The sequence below is a fragment of the Palaemon carinicauda genome, chromosome 30 (genome assembly GCF_036898095.1).
Source record: "Palaemon carinicauda isolate YSFRI2023 chromosome 30, ASM3689809v2, whole genome shotgun sequence".
In the NCBI taxonomy this organism is placed as follows: Eukaryota; Metazoa; Arthropoda; class Malacostraca; order Decapoda; family Palaemonidae; genus Palaemon; species Palaemon carinicauda.
The window spans coordinates 98,073,811-98,099,584 of record NC_090754.1 but is presented as its reverse complement, the minus strand read 5'-3'; the positions used below and the strand labels follow the sequence as shown (position 1 = coordinate 98,099,584).

General features: G+C 41.6%; 1 protein-coding gene across 2 annotated transcripts in view; it reads left to right on the top strand.

The window, feature by feature from the left end:
* The window catches only part of LOC137623360 (piezo-type mechanosensitive ion channel component 1-like), a 178,092-nt gene that overhangs the window by 131,669 nt on the left and 20,649 nt on the right, over nucleotides 1–25,774 (top strand). For both annotated transcript variants that reach the window (XM_068354192.1, XM_068354191.1), the window contains 4 exons: nucleotides 1,151–1,304; nucleotides 1,791–1,929; nucleotides 19,873–20,031; nucleotides 20,307–20,520. In XM_068354192.1, the coding sequence (XP_068210293.1) occupies nucleotides 1,151–1,304; nucleotides 1,791–1,929; nucleotides 19,873–20,031; nucleotides 20,307–20,520 (666 nt within the window). The remainder of the gene's footprint in view (nucleotides 1–1,150; nucleotides 1,305–1,790; nucleotides 1,930–19,872; nucleotides 20,032–20,306; nucleotides 20,521–25,774) is intronic.

Genomic DNA, 25,774 nt, shown 5'->3' with positions numbered 1-25,774 from the left:
AAATAAACATAACTATGTTTAATGAGACTTTTGACTTTGCCTTGCTTTCACTAAATCTTTAATACTAGCAGGTAAATTAGTAACTGAGAGCAACAGACAGTTCAGATTTGAATCGGATAGTCGCGACCTCACTTCTTGAACATTTTCATGGATGAAAATATTTGCTCGCATCTGTATGTTGTTACAAAGCTACAGGCATAACTTTGGGTAAATTTTCTAAATTCCGGAAAATGTTCACTTGTTTATAATTGCCAAAAATAAGCATTTCAGATGCACTTGGGAGTGAGGGAAATTCATCAAATTTACTCTTCAGCGCTGAATTTGCTTTTAGACCAATAAGCTCCATCTGTATATTACTAGGCATCTTCAGAAGGTTATGTAAGTGAAAATGGATTTATAAATGCAACCATGCAATCTTCTTCAGCAAAATCACTAAAACGACTATCAAAGGCCTCTCGTAGTAATATGATTTTTTCAATGTATTCTGTAACGTTGGTATATGATTAAGGTATTATATATGGCTAAAATCTAACACATATATAGAAATGGTGTATTTTGAATAATTAAAAGAAAAAAAATGCAGGACATAGCTGAAGGTCCCTTTAAATTATTTTTGTATTTTTTTCTAATAATCAGTAGTATTTTTGGTATTATTTTTTTATGAGCGTGATTACAAGTGCGCCACTTGTAATCGTGCAATGCGCCACTGTTGGCGCATGCGCCATAGGTTGGCCACCCCTGCCCTAGAAGTACTGCCAGAAAGCAAAAGTACAGTACTTCAATGGAAGAGGTGACATGATTATTTTGGCATACTTTTAGAAGTCATCTTTTAAGATATAGTCAGTATGAGAAATTTAGTCAATAGACAAACATCCTAATTAAGTTTTGCATTGTTACTCTATAGAAGATGTTTGCACAGATAAGAAATTCTCCTATTTAGCTGTCTCTATCAAGAATACAGTGTCTATTTTTTTCTTATTAAGAGTAGTATTCAACTTTTGTATTGTTTTAAAACTGCTGAAAAATTATAGCTGTTTTACTTGAAAGACAAATTTAGGCAACAAAATCTTTGGGTACCCTAATTATGTAAATTATTTATCAAAACACCAAATTAGAAGCAATAAATTGTACTGTATCTGTTGTATTTCAGATTTACTCAAAAGGACTGGGAAAAGTTTAATAATCATTATGGGATGAATAGATTAGCTCAGACATTCTTGAGCAACTATGACTACCCAGACGTTGTTATGGCTGAACTTAATGGAGATTCAACAGCTATTTGGGGAATATCTCCTCCTGCCCAGGTAAGATTGTTATAGTATAGGGGAAACCCTTTGTATTATGTCTTCCTTTAGAAATTTTATTCTAGTTCTTTTAAAATTTATTTTTCACTAAACTAAGGAAACATGTTACAAGCAGATAAAAGTGACCAACCTGCATAGAATTCTGGTACATGTAGTAAAAAGTTTTTAATACTTTAAGCAATTTCCTTCTTTGGGACAGTGATAAAATTATAAAAATGAAATTACTAAAATACCCATTTGCATCTGGAAAAAAGGAAATGCCTAAGAAGAGAACAGGTTTTCCAAAAAATATTCAAAAGACAAAAAGTAGTCAGCACTTGTGTAGATTTATTTTTAAAAGCTTTTGAACCAACTTGTCAATGAAACAAAAATAGAATGTCCAACAATACCATAATACTTAAAAAGGAAAAAAAAATGTGGCATTCCACTTTTAAAGCATTTTTTTTATTTAAATTTATTTAGAGCTACATATTTCTCTTTTTATAGGATGAACTTATTCAGGACCTTGAGAGTAACCATACTATGAAAGTTAAGGTTAACTGGAGTGTGAAAAGACCTTCAAACTCTCCTGATGTAGCTGCACAGTGCAAAGATGAAAAGGAAATTACCCTCAAAGCATATGAAGGTAAACAATTTGTATACAGTACTTGAAAGTAATTCCAAGAATTAATTTTTTCCATTGACTAAATTTTGATAAGATTTTATTATTTTTATACTCTCCTGATGTTCATATCGCTTTTATTTCGAAACTACTCAAATGTCAACACCTACCCTAAAATTGAGAATCAGACACTGTCTTAACCATAGAGAATGTAACCATCATTATCATTATTCATATTTGCTTATCTGGTTCTCCTTAACAGAGTTGAATATTTGACGATTTAAATACATTTCATTATGCCGAGCAATTTGTTTTGCTGTTTTTTCTAGGAGCATTTCACTTTGATATTATAATGACTATTAGTTCTATTTTCGCTCCACATAGTTTTACGTTTTGGTTCGAGTGGGACTCACGTAGCTCTTTATTTGTGTTACTGTTCGGTATCTACCCGCTTCAGTAGTAAGGTTGGTACCCCTGTTTTCCATCTTCCAAGATGACGTCATGCCTCCTCCCTTGCCACTCGCTCGAGTCCTTCTCTTGCCATATTAACTTTGCATGCCTAGCCATTTTTACGTGATTATGCTTTTTTCATTATTTACTTTTAAGTATTTTTAACAGTTCATATTGTTTTTATTGTCACACTCCATTATGATCATATTTTTGGGATTTTCCATGTTGTGTGGAGGGGATCTCCAGTTGGTAGCCCTGCCTACCACCACCTATCCACGTGATTCCTCTGTAAACCCCCCCCCCCACCCCTCCCAGAGCACGTCTCTCCTCTTACTCGACGGTTGTTGGCTATGACAATACAGGCCAAGCATGCTTGTTCCTCAGTCTTCCCTCAACATTCCGACATAATGAGGACCGAGATTATCTCAAGGGGTGCTACATAGTCTCATTCATCCCGGGCGGTTCTCGTCCCCCCCCCCTCCCGTCGTCTCGATTGGCCATCAGTCGGGGGAGGGGGAAGATCGGGACCGCCGGGGACTATATCACGTGCCCTATCCATGTATCGGACAGTCTACCTAACGCCTTCTTAGTATGGCTTTTGCTTTTAGCTTAATGGAATTAGGAATGAGACCTTATCTATATGTTAGGAGTGTCCCCATCATACGGTACCTCCTGCCATTATCGTTCGTAGGAGGACATATTATTAACCTACAATCATAGCATTCTACACGAATCATTACCTTCGTTTCTGTACGTCCGGTAGTCTCGTTGGGGGATCCCCCAGCATTCTTCCACCGTACCCTCCCGTCATCAGACATGGGACCTCCGGGCTTACAATACTGCCGGATCTGATGACACTGACACAGTTTATGATTCCTACTCTCCCTACGGGAACCCTATATTTTCACGGACGTTAATGTATTAGATCATAATAATAGGAGTTTTTTATTATATGTATTAAGGATGTAACTTTAAGTTTACTGTAAGTTTACTTCAAGTATTTCTGTTCCCAGTCCGGGACTATTATTTTTTACTATTTAATCCCTTATTTATACATCCTTTTTATACCTCCCTGGTAATGACGGGATGGTATATTCCTCGCTATGACAATATTATTTCATTGATAATCTTAACTTATTACGGAATTGTTTCAACAATGTCAGTTAATTTTTGACAATTTTTTCCCCGGTTACTATACCGGTCCGAAATTTTGTTCATAGCCTTTTGTCCCGATTTCATATCGGTCTATTTTAAGAATCCGGAACACCCGGATCTTTTTAGGTTATTAACCTATTATGGGATACTCATGTATCTGTATTTTATTCTATACTTCCCAAGTAGCGACGGGATAGTGTATTTCAAGCTATGACAATATTATTTCATTGATAACCTTAACTTATTACGGAATTGTTCTAACAATGTCAGTTTATTTATAAGTTTTTCCCCGGTTACTAAACCGGTCCTAGAGTTTGTTCATAGCCTTTTGTCACGGTTTCATATCGGTCTATTTTAAGAATCCGGAACACCCGGATCCTTTTAGGTTACTAACCTATTCTGGGATACTAATGTATCTTTATTTCATTCTATACTTCCCAAGTAGCAACGGGATAGTATATTTCTCGCTATGACAATATTATTTCATTGATAATCTTCACCTTTTATGGAATTATTTTAACAATGTCAGTTAATTTATGAAAAGTTTTTTCCCCGGTTACTATACCAGTCCGAAATTTTGTTCATAGCCTTTGATCCCGGTTTCATATTGGTCTATTTTAAGAATTCGGAGCACCCGGATCTTTTTGGGTTACTACCCTACTATGGGACACGCTGTAGGTGCCCCTGTCGTTATTATCTATAATTTTAACTTCGGATATAATCTTTTGGGATTTTCATTTTATTTCCTTTGTGATTGATCGATTTAAACATTTATTCTCGATCTATTTATTTTACATTCCCAACGGAGTTACCTTGTTCATTAGTAATGATATACCCTCTTTCGGAGCTCGCAGTCTTCCATGACTTCTACCTTGGCGACTCTTTAGATCTGGGTTGGCGGGTTCGCCCGGAGTGTCAGGGCAAAGAGACCCTGTGTCTCTTCCTTTTAGGGGTTTTCAAGGAAGCACGTGGCTGATGTCAGGCCACGTCCTGTTGTCCCTAAAGTTAAAGCTACCCGCCAACCCCTATCAAAGACTCGCAGGTCTTTCAAATCACCAAACCAGTTAAGACTTAGGGACCACGGCTAGATGAGGTCCCTAAGGAGACCATTATCATCCCAAAAGAACAGGCTCAGTCTGTTTGGGTTAGAACCCTGAATGAGTGGGGTTGCACGAACACCATGCTGACTTCCCACAAGAGCACATACACTATGTTTCTTGTGGACGAGCAGACCCCTACTCCTTGCGTCACCAAGATGGTGGACTTAGGCCGAAGACAAACCTTTGCCCCAGCTTCGGGAGACAGACCCTACATCTCTTCTGCTCCCATCAGATAACGATTGTTGGCTTAACATTCAGTCAACATTTACCTCTGGTAAGTTATCTGCTGATTGTGCGTCGACACAATTTAGCGAACGACTTCCAAGACTTCCTGAAACCTTAATTCGACTCGAGTTCGAGTCCCGGTCTAGGTTTAGCAGGAGCCTAAACGCCTAAACGTCTCGACGATAGCGGAGATGTTTTCCCTCAACTATGATGAGGAACACGCTTTTAAGATCATGACAAAGGCCACCTTACAATCCTTGCTATCGGATTGCTATGACTTCTTGGTAGCCAGAAGACGTTGCCGTAGACATGTTCTATCAGAGGCTATTATCCGCCATGAGCCGAATAAACTCATTAAAGCCTCCGCTTGGGGCCCGGACCTGTTCCCGGAGGACATGGTCAACTCGGTGTTAAGCGAAGCTGCCAGGGTGAACCAGAGCCTCAAAGTCCGTTGGGGTCTCACTCCCAAATGGAAGTTCGAACAGTTGAACGTTCAATCCCGGGGCAGGAAAAGGCTACGTCCTTATAGCTCTGCCCAGTTCCGCCAACCTCTCCAGGTAGTCCAGCCGGTCCCGGTTGCTCAGACCATCCAACCCTCCACCTCCAAGCCTCAGCCCCAAGAGGAATATGTTCTCGTCCCTAAAAGCCAAGTGGCTTCGAGTTCGTTCACCTCACCGGCTTATAACCCTGCCTATGAGTCCCGCGGTTCCTCTCAAGGATACCAGCGAGGCAGGGGCCTTGGTTCACGAGGCTCCTTTCAGAACAGAGGCAAGGGGAGATATTTCTCCCGTGGAAAGGGATCACGCGGAGGCCGTGGCAGAAAATCCTCCACCTACTGAGATTCTTCAGGTAGGAGGGAGGCTTTATGCATTCAGGGGTCTCTGGAGGTTCAGTCCTTGGGCCTTCAGCATAATTTCCAAGGGCCTGGGGTGGAGTTGGATAGAAGGGCCTCCTCCACCGAACAAATTCCATCAACTCCCGACACTGGATCTGACCCTGTTTACCCAGGATCTATTGCGCAAGAACGCGATCAAGAAACAAAACATCTGAAGTTTCAAGGTCGCTTATTCAGCGTCCCGAAAAAAGACTCAGACAGCCGGAGAGTCATCCTCGATCTTTCCCGGCTAAACTTGTTCATTCAATGCGACAAGTTTCACATGCTTACCGTCCCCGTGGGGCCGTCACCACCTCCATCGATCTTACTGATGCTTACTATCATGTTCCAATAGCGAGACATTTCCGCCCATTCCTAGGATTCAGACTAGGCAACAAGGCTTACACGTTCAAAGTGATGCCTTTCGGGCTCAACATCGCGCCCAGAATCTTCACGAAACTGGCGGAATCAGTCATTCAAGAACTTCGAACCCAAGGGGTCCAAGTCGTCGCATATCTGGACAATTGGCTAATCTGGTCAGGCAATGTCGAGGATTGTCTCAAAGCGACAAACAAAGTGATCCAGTATCTTCAGTCTCTGGGATTCAAAATAAATTTCAAAAAGTCCCGCCTAACACCGAAGACCAAGTTTCAGTGGCTGGGATTACAGTGGGACCTACGCTCTCACACCCTATGTCTTCCCAGGTCCAAGAGAATAGAGGTTGCGAAGAATACCAAACACTTTCTCGGGGAAAAGATAACATCCAGAAGGAACCAAGAAAAGATCCTAGGATCCCTACAATTCGCTTCAGTGACAGACCTTCTTCTGAAAGCGAAACTGAAGGACGTAAGCCGGGTTTGACGCTCCAGAGCGAACAACAAATTTCGGACAAAAAGACCCGTCTTCCTCCCATTCTGCGGAAGAGGTTTCTCCCATGGACAACCACCAAGAGCCTGTCGACAATCGGTCCCGCTACGGTACCCTCCTCCAAAGATAGTCATCCACACGTATGCCTCCCTATCAGGTTGGGGAGGTTATTCCCAACAGAGGAAGGTTCAGGGCCTTTGGTCCACAATGTTCTAACAGTTCCACATAAACGTCCTAGAAGCCATGGCGGTCTTACTAACTCTAAAACGTCTTTCCCCGGCCAAGAAGCAACACCTGAGACTAGTTCTCGACAACGAAGTTATAGTCCGTTGCCTAAACAGAGTGGGCTCCAAGTCAGGCACCATCAACCATGTGATGGTAGCACTCTTTTCCCTAGCAGCCTCGAACCAATGGCACCTATCTGCTGTCCATCTGGCTGGAGTTCGGAACGTTGTGGCAGACGCACTCTCATGGACGACCCCGTTGGAGTCAGAATGGTCACTAGACCGAAAATTGTTTCAGTGGATCCTCTCCCAGGTACCGGACCTCCAGGTAGATCTCTTCGCGACGGAGTCCAACCACAAACTGAAATGTTATGTGGCCTCCAACCTGGATCCTCGGGCTTACGCCACAGATGCCATGTCTCTGAACTGGAACACCTGGGAAAGGATTTATCTTTTCCCACCGGTGAACCTATTGATGAAGGTGCTGGACAAACTTCGAACCTTCAAAGGTCAAGTAGCCTTGGTGGCCCCCAATTGGCCCAAGAGCAATTGGTTTCCTCTTTTACTGGAGCCGAGTCTCCGCCCTCGCCAGATTCCCAACCCGACTTTGACCCAAATAGTACAAACGCGCACTGTGTTCACTTCCTCAAACATTCGGAACGCCCTAACTTTATGGACTTCATGAAGTTTGCGGCCCACAAAGGGGCTAACATAGATCTGCAGAATACTTTATTCGTAGAATCAGATAAAAAAGACTCCACTCTTCGTCAATATGACTCAGCGGTCAAAAAACTAGCAAAGTTTTTGAAGGATTCTAATGTTGTCTTTATGACATTAAAGCTAACAGTTACCTTTTTCAGGACCTTGTTTGAGTCAGGTTTGGCAGCTAACACTATTACTACCATTAAATATGTCTTGAAGAAAATTTTCCTGGTCGGGTTTAATATAGATCTAACAGACTCATTTCTAGCTTGAATTCCAAGAGCTTGTGCCAGACTGAAACCATCCATTCGTCCTAACTCGGTGTCTTGATTTCTCAATGATGTCCTCAAACTGGCGTCAGAAACCATCAACGACTCATGTGAGTATATACCTCTTCTCAGAAAAACTCTATTCCTTATGAGTTTAGCATCCGGCGCTAGAATTTCGGAATTAGCGGCCTTGTCAAGAGATCCAGGCCACATCGAGTTCCTTCCATCAGGAGAAGTTCTCCTCTCCCCAGACAAAGTCTTCTTGGCCAAAAATGAAGACCCTCAGAACAGATGGTCCTCCTGGAAAATTATCCCGCTCCCTCAGGATCCTTCCCTGTGTCCTGTTACCACTCTAAAGTCCTTTCTATCAAGGACTTCCTATAAGACTTCAGGACCCTTGTTCGTCAGAGAACAGGGAGGGACTATAACTTTATAAGGGATCAGACAACAGATTTTGTATTTTATCAAACAGGCTAATCCTGAGTCTTTCCCCCACGTCCATGACATACGGGCGGTAGCAACCTCAATAAATTTTTTCCATCACACCCCATGGGTGTCCCCATGTCTTAGATATTGTTTATCTCTATCATTAATTGTCATATTTACATTTTGGCCTGCGAACTATATTTCTTTTATGTCCAGTTTTATATGGTTTTATCTAAGATATTCTGACCTCAGATCATATTTTGTTTTCAAGTTTTATTTTTACATTTTGTCATCCCTTCCTGGGATATTATACCCTGTCAGTTTTTGATGTTATAAAAGACTATCGTCTACTACTACAACTCTTGATTAAACTACTGTTATGTTATGTTGATTTTAATTCGTTCCCTTATATTTACTGAAGTTTGGGTTCGTTTCTCTGGTACTATTTCACTGGCCGGCACGGGTTGAGCCCAGAAAAGGGATTTTGACGAAGGAAAAATCTATTTCTGGGCGAGAGACCTGTGCCGCCCAGTGAACCCACCCTAGTTGTCCCCCCTTGATCAGACCCCAAACTTAGGGGTGCTATAGGGAGTGCTGGGCAAGCGTGGGTTGAGTTAGTAGTACTAGTCAGCGCGGCAGGGGAGGTTGAACCGCACCTCACTATTGAGGGATTTTGAAGAGGAGGTATCTAAATGGTACGAGACCTCTGGTCTGTTACGCCCTAGATTATACCGACACCAATAGGTGAGCGAGCTAGTTCAACCTAGCATGCCTATGCATTTTTTCTCTGGTAATATTTTAACAGTTATATTCCTTAGAAATGGTGCTATAGGAGCATTTCACTGACCGGCACAGGTCTCTCGCCCAGAAATAGATTTTTTTGACCCTTCATTATGCCGAGCAATTTGTCTACAATCGACATTGATTTTTGTTCACCCAACTATTCAGCATCCTACTACTTTTTTTTAACCAATTGCTCTTCTCCATTTTTATCAAATGCCCACGCATCTGTTTTCCAGCATTTACAACAAAATTTGTTTCACTTCATTTGTAAGTGGCCATGTCTTGATTGGTTAAGAAACAAAACCCTTACACATACTTTTACACTACAAAATACTTGCCTTATATAACACTTAGATACTCGTATTTACACGAACTATGGTAATTGCACCCTCGGAGGCCGTTCACTTATCACCATACCCAACATGGGTTACCAAGCTAAAGGTTTTTGCCAATACTGTACTGTATTGCGTGTCCTCATGTTACATCATTTCAAGGATACATTGCAGCTACCATAAATCTTTTTCCTCCATTTCATTTCATCATTCTATATTCATGTTCTCTCTTTTAGCCGTAGTTGTTTCAGTCAAATTGTTTACAAGTCCCAGATTATAACTTTACTGCTACATCATAAGCCAGTGACTTCTGTTCTTATGTACAGTAACAGTATTTAGGTTACAAGCATTACAAACAATGATTGCCAAAAACATTTCTAGATCTATATTTTTCCTGATGAACTGAGTGACTAAATATTGTACCCAAATTATTGCAATGTGTAAAGCAATACATATTTTTTTTATTTGCGCCATAGTATGTTGCTTAGGGATCACCTCCAAATATCTAAAAACCGAATGAATCCATCATTCAAAGCAGTCTCTTCCTACCACAGTTCAGTAATCGTAAAATAATAAATTAACCCTCAATTATACTAACAATATTTCCATCTAGAAACACAACAGGTTCATCTTCATATAACTAACCAATTTAGATAATATCATTTAACTAATATAGATAATAGAATTAATCAAATTGACAGACCAATTCACTTGATATTTTATACCTTACAAAACGGATTTTGAGCAAAGCGAAAAATCTATTTTTGGGTGAGATAGCCATGTCGTCCTGATGGAAGGTTCCTATAAGTAGCTTCCTAGGGTATATTTGACTACAGTGATATTCCCAGAGAATTTACCTTTAGGTCTCCAGAATTCTAACTCCTGGCGCGAATATCCTAAAATTTCTCTCAAGGATATCACATAATATCAGGGGACATTTATCTTGATACGACACATAGCATCTTCACCCCAAATAGCGTTTTCGCTTCGAGGGGGAAAGTGGCAAAAATAGAAGGGGAGCCGTTATCAAGGTACCCTTCCTCCGTTACTAACTTGAGTATCTAGATGGCGCCATCGTCACCGCCATGTTTAATTCCTTGTAGCATTGAGCAAGGTGCTACAGATATAGTAGTTTCGGGAGGGATCCTGCGAAGGCCTTTTCTATAAAAAGGAGGGCGGGTCCATCAGGACGACTTGGCTATCTCACCCAAAAATAGATTTTTCGTTTCGCTCAAAATCCGTTTTTTGGGCTCAGGCCATGTCGTCCTGATGGAAGGTTACCAGAGCATTATTTAGAAAGTACTGTATCTGTGTATTTTTCAAATGTGCCTTAACCTCAGGACAATATTTCCTTGGTCATCCAGACCATAGAGACACATGGCGTTACCATTATACGTCATTACTTCTAATCATGAACTATGTTAATACTTCCAGCCCCCTGCAGGGAAGAGTCATACTAGACTTAGGAAAGAGTCTCGAGGTTTGCATATACCATATGAACAAACATAGCATCAAGAGCATACAGGACCCACTGTATGCAAAGCCAGTCAAAGTTTGTACTCTAATACAAACAAAGTTTATATGAGCCAACATAACATACAGAGCATACAGGATTTGCTGTATACAAAACCAGGCAAAGCTTGTACTGATGTAGGAACAATGTATGCGTAGGCAGAGAAAGGTTATACTCATATTAGAATAAAGTTATCTATTTGTTCACATGTCCATATGCAGATTATTAAGGGTTAAATAATACTCTCGCATATCTTTATTAATTCAAATTTGGGGCGAAATAAGACACAAATACCAATCAAGTATTTATTGGTAATGAATAACCAGCTATTCAACATACATAACATAGTGTTAGTATAATGCTAATGAATGCAATAAGAAACATATATAATATAGTCAAGACCAGAAATGATTATTTCACCTGAAAAGGAAAAATAAATAGTGCCACAAAACTGAAAATTTAATAAATTTTCTAATCTGCATTTCTATGAATGACTGTTTCTTCACACTGTGTAAAAACACACAGCACGAGTGTTATCTCTATGTTTCTTCACCTTTAATAACTGGAACAGTCCATAGTGCCACCTTGGTGACACTTATATTTACGTGTTGCACTGTGAAGTGTCAGCACCTTCACCCGATTTTAGCAGTCCCAATCAATTCACTGTTCCTCGCAGCGCTAAGCGACAGGTTTTAGCACACTACCTGCCGCCACCACATAACAATTCAACTCTTGCACTTGCTTCACGTAGTGCTTAAAGAATACTCTGGTTGATTTCCATCCAGTGTACGAGCGAAGGCACTCAAAGTCCATGTATTGGAAAAAGTTCAATGAGGAAGCAATTTTCCTGGGATCATGACTTGCGGGTGTACTGTCAGGATCCACTCTGCGAATGAAATAGGTGATCTTCGCCCTTAGTTGTTTTAGGGTTAATTTTGAACCCGAAGTTTCTCCTTTAAAGAGCTGTCCTCCCCTGAAGTCTGAAGTTCTACGAAGATAGACCTTTAGACACTACTGGACACAGCGAGACATCTTCCTTCAGAGGGCAGATTCTCCAGGCACCCTACCTTTTGGTAAGTAGCTCGTTCTTAGCGAGAAACGTTGGGTCAGCAAAGAGATTCAGTTCTCCCGCTTCTGTGAACTGAATATGGCCCTCATCTCTAGAAAGGGCTACTATTTCACTAACTCTGGCCCCCAAGGCTAGAGCAAACAAGAATATAACTTTCTGGGTTAAGTCTTTCAGGGAGCAATCCTCATTGTTCACTGTGTAGGACCTTATCTAAGGACCATGAAATAGGCTTCGGCGGTGCTGCAGGCCTATGTCTAGCATATGCCTTAGGGATCTTGTTAAAGATTTCATTGGATAAGTCTACTTGGAAGGCGTAAAGTAGAGTTCTAGTCAAGGCTGACTTACACGTTGTTATCGTGTTGGCTGCTAAACCTTGTCCATGAAGGTGAATAAAGAAGGATAAACAGAAATCTGTTGAGATCTCTTTTGGTCTTCTTGCCTTGACGAAAGCAACCCACTTTTTCCAAGATGACCCATATTGTCTTCTGGTAGACTTAGACTTATATTCTTCTAAGAAGTCTATACTGTCTCTCGAGATCCCAAACCTTTTCTTAACTGCCAAGGAGAGAAAATCATGAGATGAAGGTTTTGGGTTTTCTGTGATAAAGTGAAGACAGTCGACTTCTTTACTTGTTGAGTCAGTACTGGGTCCGACAGAGGGACCAGCCTCAGCTTCAGTTCCAATACTAAAGGGAACCAATTGCTCTTCAGCCACTTGGGAGCCACTAGAGCTGCAACTCCGCTAGAGGGTCCTCGTTTGGGGCCACATAACGAGGTAGTTTCTTGTTGTCGCTCGTCGCTAAGAGGTCGATCTGCAGTCCTGGGGCTTGACGTAAGATGAAGGAGAATGATCCTGCATCTAGGGACCATTCTGACTCTTTCGGCGAGAGCCTGGATAGAGCTTCCGCCGTCACATTGCGGAACCCTTGAAGGTAAACTGCTGATAAGTGCCATCTCTTCTTTTCCGCTATCTTCCAACATCACTTGGTTGATTTGGGGTGATCTCGAACCCTGACGATTCAAACATCTCACTATCACCTCGCTGTCCAGAGTCAGTCTTGTGTGGACTGATTGGCGAGGAGACAGTTTCTTCAGCGTAAGAAAGACTGCCATGGCTTCCAAAACGTTGATGTGGAAGGTCTTGAATAGAGAGGACCAAGTCCCTTGGACTTTTCGTTGGTGAGAGTGACCTCCCCATCCTTCCTTTGATGCGTCCGTATGGATGATGACTGAAGGTAGAGGTGGTTGTAAGGGTACAGACCTCTTCAGGTTCTTGGCCTTCGACCATGGCTTGAGAAGTGATCATAGTCGAGTCGGTATTGATCTCCTTAGATCTCTTCGAGCGTTTGATGCTTATCTTCTCCAGACTCCTGATGCATCTTTTAGCTGTGCTCTTAGTACCGGGTCTGTCACTGATGCAAACTGAAGGGAGCCCAGTACTTTCTCCTGTTGGCGTCTTGATACCCTGTCGGATTTCAGTAGTCTCTTGACAGATCCTGCTATCTCTCTCCTCTTCCCTGGTGGAATGGAGAGACTGTGACTTTAAGCTCCAATGTATTCCCAGCCATTGAAACTCCTGAGCTGGAGATAATCAAGGCTTTTTGACATTGATCTTGAATCCTAGATGTTCCAGGAACTGGATCACATTTTTGGATGCTTGCATGCATTCCGTCTCGGATGCTGTCCACACCAGCCAATCGTCCAGGTAGGCCACCACCTGGACACCTAGGCGTAGTTGTTGAACAACTGCATCTGCAAGCTTTGTAAAAATCCTTGGGGCTATGTTTAGTCCGAAGGGCATGGCTCTGAAGACGTATTTCTTCTTCTGTAGCCTGAATCCTAGGTAGGAGGAGAGTGGGCGATTGATTGGAATATGCCAATAGGCATCTGCCATGTCTATCGAGACTGTGTACGCCCGTTTCGGCAGCAGGGTCCTTATGCATTGAAGGGTTAACATCCTGAACTTGTTGAGTGGCGACAGGTCCAGAATGGACACCGAGTTTGTCTGAGTCCTTCTTGGGAACACAAAACAGCCTCCCTTGGAATTTGATGGATTTTGTCCTCCTTATCACCCGTTTGCTCAGGAGTTCTCGGGTATATTCTTCCAGGACGGGGGTAGTGTGTTGGAAGAATTGAGGAAATGATGGTGGAGCTGTCCTCCAGCTCCAACCTAGTCCGTTCTTGATTAGGCTGTGGGGCCAGGGATCGAAGGTCCAGTGATCCCGAAATCTTTGGAGTCTTCCTCCTACCGAGAGCATCTCATTGCTTCGGTTGTCCGGAGGACTTGCCTCCTTGACCGGTCCTCCCTTATCCCCTCTTCCTCTTGAGGGGTTCCTAGTGGAACCTCTATTCGACCCTCTACCTTTAGGGCGAAAGGTAGTGGTCTGCCTCTCATAGGCAGGAGTAAAGGCTGGTGACTGGGCCACCATCTGCTGAGGCACCATCTGGTAGGTGGGTTGGGGTTGTGCCACCATCTGGGGCACAGGTCATTGGAACTGCGGGAAGTTGTTGTTGTTTCCTGACAGGGCGAGAGGGCAACCTAGGTCTCTTCGTCTTCCTTTTTGGTAGGGGACCCTCATCCGGGGAAGACTTCCTCTTTACTGACATGGCCCCACTTTTGGAGAAGATTCCTGTTTTCCGTGGCAGCCTTGTCAACTACTTCTTTGACCACTTCACTCGGGAAGAGGTCTTTTCCCAAGATATTGGAAGCTATCAGCTTCCTAGGTTCGTGTTTCACTGCAGCCGAAGCAAACACGAACTCCCTACATGCTCGTCTGGCCCTAACAAAGCCATATAGGTCCTTGACCAGCGTTGCCAAATGTGATTTGGCCACGACCATGAACATGTCTGGGGATCTATTATCGCTTGCCATTGCCTCCAAGGTAATCTGGAGGCACAGGGATGCGGCAAGCCTTTCCTTTGTCTCTTGCTCCCTACGCAAGAGAAAGTCAGACAACTTAGGGAGGTTTTCGCTGAACTGGCGTCCAGCAATATCCGCCTCCAACTTCCCAACTGAGAAGGTAAAATGTATTTCCTTCCAGTCTTTGTCATCCGTAAGCAGAGCTAGGTGATAAGGGTCTACACTCCTCAAGTGTAGGGCAAGGTTTCCCAGCTTCTACTGCCTTCATAACTGCCTTAAACCCTGAGGCTAGTATAGCTGGAGCAAGAAAAGAAGGGTGTTTCTTGCTTAGGGCTGGCACTTTCGAATTAGTGAAGCCCCTGTCTTTCAGACAGCTTGCCATCAAAGCTTGAGCTTTCCCATGGTCAAGAACTATGACCTCTTTCGGCTCTGTCTCCTTGGACACAGGTTCCGCCATCAGACGGACGAAGCAGTCTGGGTAAGACTCAAAGTTGGGCCAAAAGTCAACATCCTCAATGAGGACGGCTCCCAGCTTTTCTGAAATAAAGATCTTCCCGTTTGTAATTGGCATGTACTCTGCATGCCTCAAAGGGTTTATTTCAGAACAAGAAGGAAGATTGTTCACATTGAGTCTCTATTGAGACCCACGGGATGATGCGAGATGGTCCATCCTTCTCCTCAGATCAGCGTCCCTTTCTTCGTTTTGCTTACAAAGAGTCTCCATCATCCTCATGAGACTAACCAAGACTTTTCCCATTTCGTCAGATGGAGGAGCAGAAGACGTAGAGGGCACTGGTTCTGGGGCCGGAACCGGCGAAACGGACTCCGATTCGACGTTATCCTCTTCAGTCTCAGCAGTCTCAGGAGCCAAGGTAGACTCCTCTTCCAAACCCTCCGCAAGAAGGTCTTTCTCGGTGTCCTCCGACACTTCTGACATCCTCTCTTCTAGGTGGATGTCCTTCATCACGTCAGAGACATCCGTATCTACGGAAATCTGGACGCAAGGGATCTCAGGTTGAGGCTGTGGTATAACGGCATCCACAGTTGCCTTAGGGAACAGATAGGCTCGCATCCGTTCATTCAAAAGGTAAGGCCCCGTGGCATTCTTCTGAAAGCCAAGAACCCATCTGCGCAGCTTACTACGTGCTGCATCCCTTTTGAGGTCATCAAAAGCCTCAGTAACCAAGGCTTTGCAAACATTGCAGTCCTGGGGGTCCCAATACTTTAGAGGTTCCTTGGAGATGGAACAGAGAGAGTACGCCCTGCACTCTACATGGCCGCAGAAGTCCTTGCTCCTCACGTTGCAAAAGACTCGCAGGCACTTAGGGTGGTCCACCTGTAAAGAGTGGATAACTAAATGAGTATGTGGTAGTTCATCTCACCTGATAAACTATATAAATATTATTATTAATACTTTTGCATATTTATTGCATATAGCTTAGGATAGACAAGCTAGAAACGAATTAAGAAAGACACATACTTATGTTTCCTGTCCAGCCAATTGCTGTGACCTCCCCCAAAATTAAAACCTAGAGTTTTCCTATTCAGGAAACCCAATGGAAGAGTTCTAACCTGTAAGGACAGATAAGTGTAACTTAATACTGACTTTCCAAAGGTTTTAATAATGAGGGTAATTTGTTACGGATCATCTATCAGTATGTGGAAAAAAATATTTTCTTCCCCTGTATAATATGGTCTCAACAATAGACTGTGCATGGATACACAGGGTATGTAGGAAAATTAACTACTGTATAATTTATACTATAGTTTTCTGTCTGCAGTATAATCTATACTGCAAATGTACTGGCTACTGTACTGTATAGTCATATATTGTAGTTCCAGCCGGCATGTTACCGGAAAGGCTAGCACCTGGCGGCACAGTCCGTCGGCTGGGGTGGTGGCCGGCAGCATCACGCCGGACAAGTTAACCCTGCCGGCGCACTAGTCCAGCTGGCGCCTTGCTGGCTGGGGTAGTGGCCGGCAGCATCAACCTGGCAGGCGGCTCACCGGTTGCCGGCGCACTGGTCCAGCCGGCGCCTTGCCGGCTGGGGTAGTGGCTGGCAGCATCAACCTGGCCTGCAACTGCCGGCTAGGTTAGTACCCGGCGGAACTAGCCAATAGAGAGAGAAAGCAAGGAGTGAAGGGTGCCTCATTGAATGTGTATCAACAGTAAATAAGGATATAAGTGCTCAGTCTTACTGCCTTCCTCCAGAATGAGGGTTCAAATGGAAGGGGAGAATTTATCATTCAAGCTTCCACCCAAACACAAATCATTGCCGGTCTCTACCGGCCACTGGTATGTGAATGGCAGTCCAAGAGAGGACTGAAGAACACTCTACAGTAAAGGGGTCTCCTGCCGGCAGCCGGCACAGCCTTTCCCGGAGCCTTGCGTCCATAAGGGAAAGCTGAGCGACTAAGCTTCTACAAGTAGGAGCCCCGTCCGGCCTTACAACCTGCCGGCAAGCGGTGAGATTGTAGGACGACAGCCGAAGTGTTGCGATGACTAGGCCATCACTAAAGGACAGAGGAGGGGGGGGGGGGATGTATGAGGTGTGGAAGGGTGCTGGCCCATCCACACCTTTAAGAAACTCTTTCAGTATCGGCGTCATCCTAGGCAGCAGGAGAATATCTATTCTCCAGCCTAGGGTCTGCTAATACAGGTAAGGGGCCAGCAGCAAGCTTGCCGCCTCCTCTCAACAAGAGAGAAACAGAGTTCCAGTACCGGCGCCATCCTAGGCGGCAGAAAAATATCTATTCTTCAGCCTAGGGTCTGCGAGCACAGGACTAGTCTACTAGACCGCAGGGAGAAGGTGGCGGCATCATACAACCACTTCAGGTGCGGTCTAGGGAGGTTTATCCTCATATGCCGGCAGCCTAGTCCGACATGGGAATGATTATTCACCCTGCCAGCCGGCTGCCAGCACAAGACTATATACTTTGAGGTTCTGACCGAAACCCAAAACCTGTTATCTGCGGCTAAGGGAAGGGACAGCAAACCCTAGCCTAGTTATGCCTGAATGACAACTCGAGGAACGACCAACTAGGGTTGTAGCCTAAGGCTACACTCAGAGGGAAGGAGGGATTACCCTTAAACCTTCACTGGAGACGAGTATCATTTTATATAATAATTCTAGGAGATATTTTTTTCCCCCTGAATTGATAAAACGATATACGAGGGTAACCGGGGAACATGTATGAAAGTATAATAAAGCCAATAGGTTAGTAGCCTAGTGGCGGGTGAGAATCGACTACCTTAATCGCCAAAACTCTCGTATACGATCTCAGAAGACGAAAATTTATATGCAATCGATGTATCTTACACGTATAAACTGCCTAAATAGCTTCACTTAATTGTAATAACACTAGGAATGTCTATTATATCATGCATGAAAGTAAACTAAAACGCCTAGGCTAGGAAGCCTAGCACAAGCAAGGTTCGGTTACCTAAATCGCCGAAACTATTACGAATACAATCGGCATAATATAATTAACTCCTAGCAATGAAGACTGAATAGCTATTAGAAATTCATGCTATTTATACCGGGAAAGTCGTTCAGGCTAACTAAATAACTCGTGCATAACGAACGACAGCGCCCATGACGCCTCCGGTTCAGGCAAAAGCTCTCTCACTCAATTTAACCTAATATCACTGTGAGGCAAGAGCTCAAATCTATACAATGTAAAGATCAAATACTCAACTTTCCAGAGGCAGAAGAGGCTGGAGATTGCATGATAAATCCAACGAGATGAGCGTAAACACGAGAGCGAAAAGGAAAATCACCAAGCTTGTAGCACTACACTTGAAGGAATAAAGCATGGCGGCGACGATGGTGCCATCTAAGTACTCAAGGTAGTATCGGAGGAAGGGTACCTTGATAACGGCTCCCCTTCTATTTTTGCCACTTTCCCCCTCGAAGCGAAAACGCTATTCGGGGTGAAGATTGCTGTGTTGTATCAAGATATACGTACCCTGATATTATGCGATAAGAATTCTGGAGACCTAAAGGTTAATTCTCTGGGAATATCACTGTAGTCAAATATACCCTAGGAAGCTACTTATAGGAACCTTCCATCAGGACAACATGACCTGAGCCCAAAAAAGTGTGTTGTATCAGGTACCACTAGCCTATATTTAATTTGTAAAACAGATTTCGAAGCAAAGCGAAAAATCTATTGTAATCAAATATCCCTTAGAAAGCTGTCTATAGGAAGCTTCCATCAGGACGACATGGCTTGAGCCCAAAAAATAGATTAAAGTATGATGAAGATCCCAAATGGATAAATATAAAAGGATTGGATTGGATTCATAGAATTTTGTACCCATGTCTCGGTTCTGGGACCGAGAAGGCCATTATAGTAGGTTTTTCTTTTGGTGGAAGACTTACAGTTTTCATCCACTAACTTCTAAAGGCAGCAACACAAGAGTACATTTTCTGATATCTTTCAGTATCTTGCTGCACACAGACTAGCAAATACAATCATTTGTAGTTTTGTATAATTGAAACTGGATATATACATTACAATGAAAATACCTTGGCAAGAATTTAGATAACTTATGTCATTAAGTCATTGGCTACTTAATCAAAAGTTTGATTATAAGAGATAAAGAGTTTGGAGTTCTTGGCAACCATATTCAACCCCTTGTAGATAGTAAATGTCATGTTCATGCATGGGCATTACAATATCCTTGGAAGGACTTCCCCTTCTAGTTTGACCCTTAGTACTGATCATAAACTCGAAGTTTTCTTACCCATCTTAGTCCCCTAAATCTCCCCATATATCATGCTGGTCACGATAAGTGTTCTGGGACATGGACCTCAAACCATCCTCCTGAACTTCTATCCAGGCTGTATAAGTGATGGATTTGTAGTGACAAATCAAAATAAATATAAAACAGGATTGACCTCATAACAAGTGTTATAAAATACATGTAAAATGAGGCAGTTGCCTTCCCTAAATCTGAAAATGTAGGTGGTGTTGTGCAGCACTACTGCCACTCTTCTGTCTGTTAAGCAATTGAAGTATTGTCCAAAATACTGAAAACCACAAATGGGAGTTGTAAACCAAATAAGTTTATATGCAAACATAATTGTAATATTTATATTTACATTTTTGCAGGTAATAAACGAAATCCAATTAGAGAGTCCTTGATTCAGATACTACAAGGAAACTGGGAAAATGATACTAAAAGCAATCCTGTAGTCTTAAAAAAACTTTTCCCAAAATTCTTGAAAGTTACCAACAAAGGTCAAGCATCATATGTAACACAACTAGAAGGTAAGAACATCTTTTCAAACTACATAGCTAATATTTTATTTTGAAAAATTCTCTTTTCAATATTCTCTTACACTACATTCCACTTGGCACCAAGTTGTAACCAGATAAAATGATTGATACTTTTGGATAATTCTTTACCATACATTGTTTATTTAAAGTTATATAGTACAGGGTTTTAAATACCAAGTTCTATGCTATACATTTTTACCTTTAATGAAGTAACCAGCAAAATAGTTGACCAATTTTGTATATTGATATTAATATGCTAATTCCAGGAGAGGAAAAGGGCTTTGTTGATCTCGAGTTCACCCTTCGGTCTGGTGGCTTCAGGAATCTATCTTCAAGGCAAGAATGGTGGGAAGTTCAAGAGAATAATTGTACCAATTTTAAGCAGCTTCCTCCCCGTAGCCAAAGATGTGGCTTTCTTACAGTATATACCTTTAATGACAAAGCATTCCCTGAAGGCCTGAGTTTAATCTCAGGAGGAGGGTAAGTTATTTTTTTTAATAAGGTTGCTTAAACTATTCCATTGCACAGAATTTTTTTCTTGAAGTTTATGACTAAAAGTTTTTAACTAGATTATTCTACTTCTATGGAGCAATGAATTGAATAAGGATTTATTTATGGCACTTGATTTTTTTTCATTTTGTCATCACAGTAATGCAGATACAAACAGTGGACTATATCTGTTGTCTGGCCAGCCCCAAGGTCCTAAATAGGCTTTCTGCTTCCACTAAAATCTCTTAAGCTAGCTTAATCTAACATAAGCCAGATTAATCTAAACTAACCAAATGACAGGGCAAGTCATGAATCCTTAAAACAAAAAAATATCCTATTGTAAGACTTGACTGACTTGATGAACAACTATTTCACTTTTTGAATACCCAGCCCCTTTTGAAGGCCTGTAAATCCTTCCATGCAAATGTTAATAGAACAGGCAAAAGACTTTCAAAAGTTCAGAACTTTAATAGCCTGTGTTTCTACCCCTGTCCTTGATGGACCTTGTCTCTTTCCAAACTCTGCATACAACAGAGACATGGGCCATTATTTTTATTTAACTCTGAATGTTCATGTTGCTTCTACAGTATATTGAAGCTGTTTAAATAGTGACACCTATTCCAAAATAAAATTTTCATATTTTCTCTCCTTGCATAATGTCTCTCCCCCCCTCTAGGAACCATCATCCCATCTGGCAATTAAAGGCAACTAACTAGCTCCCTATTACTAAAATTCTCTCCAACTATTTATAGTGCACGTCTATATTTTTATCCTGTGATTCAATAGTTTTTTATATTTTAATTAAATTTGTCTCCTTCTGGAATTGTTATGAATACCGGTGTCAATATTTCATATTGGAACAAATAAGTCACAATGTGATTAGGAATTATTCCCAGCTTTGTGAAACTCACTAGCTACAGGACTGGGTTTTATTATTTTGTATATCGAGGAAGGTTGTTCATTTACATTCCTACATTTTTTGGGTTATGCTGGCTTATGGCTAACTGCTTTGATTGTTCAAACAAAGTAAATTAACGTTTAGTATAAGATTTTACTAATTTGCTTTGTTTGTTAAGGAGAAATCCAGGGAAGACAGAAATTTAAGCTAACTTAATAACTTCGGCTTAGCTGCTCACTATTTTTATTCATGTGTATTCGTTCCGCATCCTAGTTCTGCTCTTTGCACCTCCAAGCTCCGAGGTAGTATGTGCTCTTGATCAACCTTTTATACCTTTATTATTGCATTAATAATTTATGGCTTCTGTAGGATGAAAAATATATTTTCAATATAACTAGGAAACTAATGGAACAATCATGTTTTGGTTGTCGGTCAGCCCAGCCCATTTCTGGCTTGACCACCAGGTGTGTGAACATGAGTGCTATAGCCTCTGAGGCGAGAACAAACTAACAGACTAAATCGCTAAACTTTAATTCGCTATTCTTTAAATCGCTATTCTTCGTAGGTCCAAATTGGACTTGCAAGCAAATAAATACCATAGTAAAAATTAATGATAACACTAAAAGGCCATAAAACGTAAGTGATATAACCAAGATGACAGAGTACCAGATGGGCAAAATTAACTAGAATATTTACCGAAGCGAACATTACCCAAAATGGCTGCCGATACCTCGGCAAGACAATCGCTTCCAAAACTAAAAACCACCATATTGGAAACAGAACAAATGCCCGGTACTGTCAAAAGCTGCCAAAACAAACTATGGTACTTAACATTGGTAAGGGTGAAGTATCAACGTCAGTCATGTTGAATTAACGACAATCACTTCGAAAAACACTGGGCAAAACACTTATCAACTTTGCTGGCTAGTCCAAAACAGAAGGATGACCTAGTGAGCGCGAGTGGTGGGTGTCGGTAGGGTAACCCAACTGTATTCTCTAGGGCCTGTCACGGCCCTCCCCCTTTGATGAAGGGATTATCTAAATGGAAGACAGCCTGTGAATAGTGTTTTACAAACGCCCTTGTTAGATATACGACACCAACAAGGTGCTCGCGCGAGGGTTGTAACCTCTGCATTCCATGCTTTTAATTTTCTCTGGTATATTTGGAAGATTTATATCAGAAAAAGTACAAAGAAGGACTTTTTCGCCGGCCGTCACAGGTTCGACCCAGAAAATAAAAATTAAACAAAGTTGATATGCCAGGGATGTAGAAGAATAATTTGTTTTAGGTGAGTTTTCCAAAACTGTTACTTGAGGTAAATTCTGATACTTCTTATTGTTCTATGTTGTCTCGAGATGTTCACTGAGACAACTTATTTTCACAGTTTGGAAGTTTATAGACAGATCACAAGATTATTATCTCAAGCACAAGAAAAGTTTCTTATTCAGTTCCTGTTTAGCGTTGAGACATTCTTATTTTATAAAACTATATGCTCTATGGAACAGTCGTTAGATTACTGCATTTTTGGCTAGAACATCTATATTTCATGTTTCAAATAGATTTTTAATGAAATAAATTTTTATTGCTAGAAAGACTTTTTGTATATTTGTAAGAGTGCAAGGTCCCTAACACTACCATTTTCTGACTTGGATAGGTATTTATTTCCTTTTTTCAACCAATTGAGGGAAAACTATTTATTTTAGTTGCTCATATACAGTAACACCACAGTTTTCTATGATTCCATAGGACTAGATTATCAGTTTTATATTACATGTGGCAGCTGGAAATAAATGTTTGCTGCACTTCATTCCGTGTTCTTATATCTACAATTTTTATGTTACAATCATGATTGATTGATTTAAAGTTTTCAGGCATCCTGACATCTAAGGTCATTGATGCCGGTAACATTTAATTTATGTATACAAAAATAAAAAATAAAATAAAATAAGAAATAAAAGAGTATTCAATTAAAATCATAAAAGTTGAATGTCATAAAAGTTAAATAGTTTTCTGAAGACCTGCTTCTGAAATAAATCTAAAAATGCCACTTGCATAGTAGGACACATCATTTCCAAGAATCTTGGCAAGGATGAACCTGCCACCCTCACCTCGAGCCTCAAACAAATATCTATTCCTTAAGTTGTTATAATTGGGGCATTTGGTCAACAAATGCCTCACTGTTAGAGGTACTAAACAGTCTTCACAATACAGTTGGTGTTGGCCCTTCAGCAGAAACTCGAGTGTCAACCGAGTGTGATCAATACGGAGACGACAAAGAGACGTCTCTCATTTTCGGGGCATCATATTATACCTCCATGGAGATATGACATTTGTTACCTCTCGCATTTTATTCCCATCTAGGCTATCCCATTGCTGTTGCCATTTATTGCAAACCAATTTCTTGATGTCAGGTAAGAAATCATTACAGGGAATGGGATACCTTCTTGGCAGCAACTCTGATGCAGCCTTCTTAGCCAGTGAATCTGCCTTCTCATTCCCAGATACACCTACATGTGCTGGAACCCAAGAAAATTGAACTGTTATACCTCTCCGTCCAATAATAAAAAGCCATTCTAAAATCTTTAAAACTAGAGGGTTATTAGAATTAAAGCTGAAGATGCATAAAGTGTTAGAGAAAATAACTAAACATTATCAATGCAGAAATATGGATGTTGAGGAGCCACTTTCCTCAACCTACTTACAATCACACTCAAGTTTTGTTATTCAACTTCATGAGTGTTATTTTGCACCATGCACTAATTCTAGGCAGATCTCTATTAAGGGATTCAGCAACCCCTGATCTACATTCAGGAGATGGAATTGAGGCAAAGAGAGTAGCATTATCTGCATATGCAACAAATTTTTTCCTAGGTGAAACCACATCTGGGTATATTGTATGAAAAGTAACAGGTAAAGAACACTACCCTGAGGAATACCAAATATCACATTCCAATACTCACTATTATGTGCAATTTATTACCTAAAAATTCAATAATGATGCTTAAAAAAACACCAACCTACTCCCAAAAAAGGGATTTTGACGAAGGAAAAACCTATTTCTGGGGAGAGACCTGTGACGCCCGGTGAAAAGGGTCCTTCTTTACACTTTTCTGATATAAATCTTCCAAATATACCAGAGAAAGATAAAAGCATGGAATGCTCGTGCGAGCACCTTGTGGGTGTCATGTATAAAGCAGGGGCGTGTGAAAACCACTATTCACAGGCTGTCTTCCATTTAGATAATTCCTTCATCAAAGGGAAGGGCCGTAACAGAGGCCCTAGAAACCACACTTGGACCACGCCACCGACACCTAACAGGAGCGCCCTCTAGGACATCCTTCTGCAAGAACATATGGCTTGGAAAGGAAAGGGTGGGTCCGTACAAAATAACAGGGAAGGGTTTCACCGGGCGTCACAGGTCTCTCCCCAGAAACAGATTTTTCCTTCGTCAAAATCCCTTTTCTGGGTCGACCTGTGACGCCCGGTGAAAATGTACCAGAGAATGTTTTCCAAGCCCAATAAAGTAATAACATAATGAGGAGAATACAAACACCATGTAACAAAATAATATAATATAATAATGTAAGTAAACATAAAATTACAAACTAGCCAAAGGACATAGTGAATGTAAGGCTAAATAAATATGAAGACAAGGAAACATCCGAATGTCCAAACGCAAAAAGGCATCAATCTTACATGTCTAAGCATATCTAAACATTAAAGTAGTGGTAAATACAATAACAGTTAAACCATAGGAATTAAACATGGTAAATATCTTAGGGCTAACGAACCATCCAGGAGAGTGGCGACGTGGTGTGAGTAGCGGGTAGGAGGGAGAGGAGAAGAGATGGAAGAAAGGAAGAACAAGAGATTAATGGGGAGAGATAAGACTCCCAGCTGCAACCGTTGGGTATTTAAGGGCCTGTAAGTTCTTTAGATAGTGGCGTTTGAAAACCATAGGAGATTTCCAACCCGTATATTTCTTAAGGTCATCAAAATCCATGTTCTGTAAGTAATTGATGGAGGTAGCTACTGACCGGATATCATGAGCATGGGGAAATGATTCCGGATTAGCTTGTTTAATGAAGTAGAGGATTTGTTGTCTGATACCTTGAATGGAAATAGTATCTCCTTGTTCCCTGATAAACAAGGGGCAAGACGAGCGGGTGGCAGTTCTAGCTAAAAAGGCCCTGAGAGGAGTGACTGGACACAGAGAAGTATCCTGGGGAAGAGGAATAATCTTCCAAGGGGACCACCTATTTTGCAGATGTTCATTTTTAGCTAGGAAAGCTCTGTCTGGAGAAAGAAGTACTTCGCCTGAAGGGAGGAAATCTATGTTTTCTGAG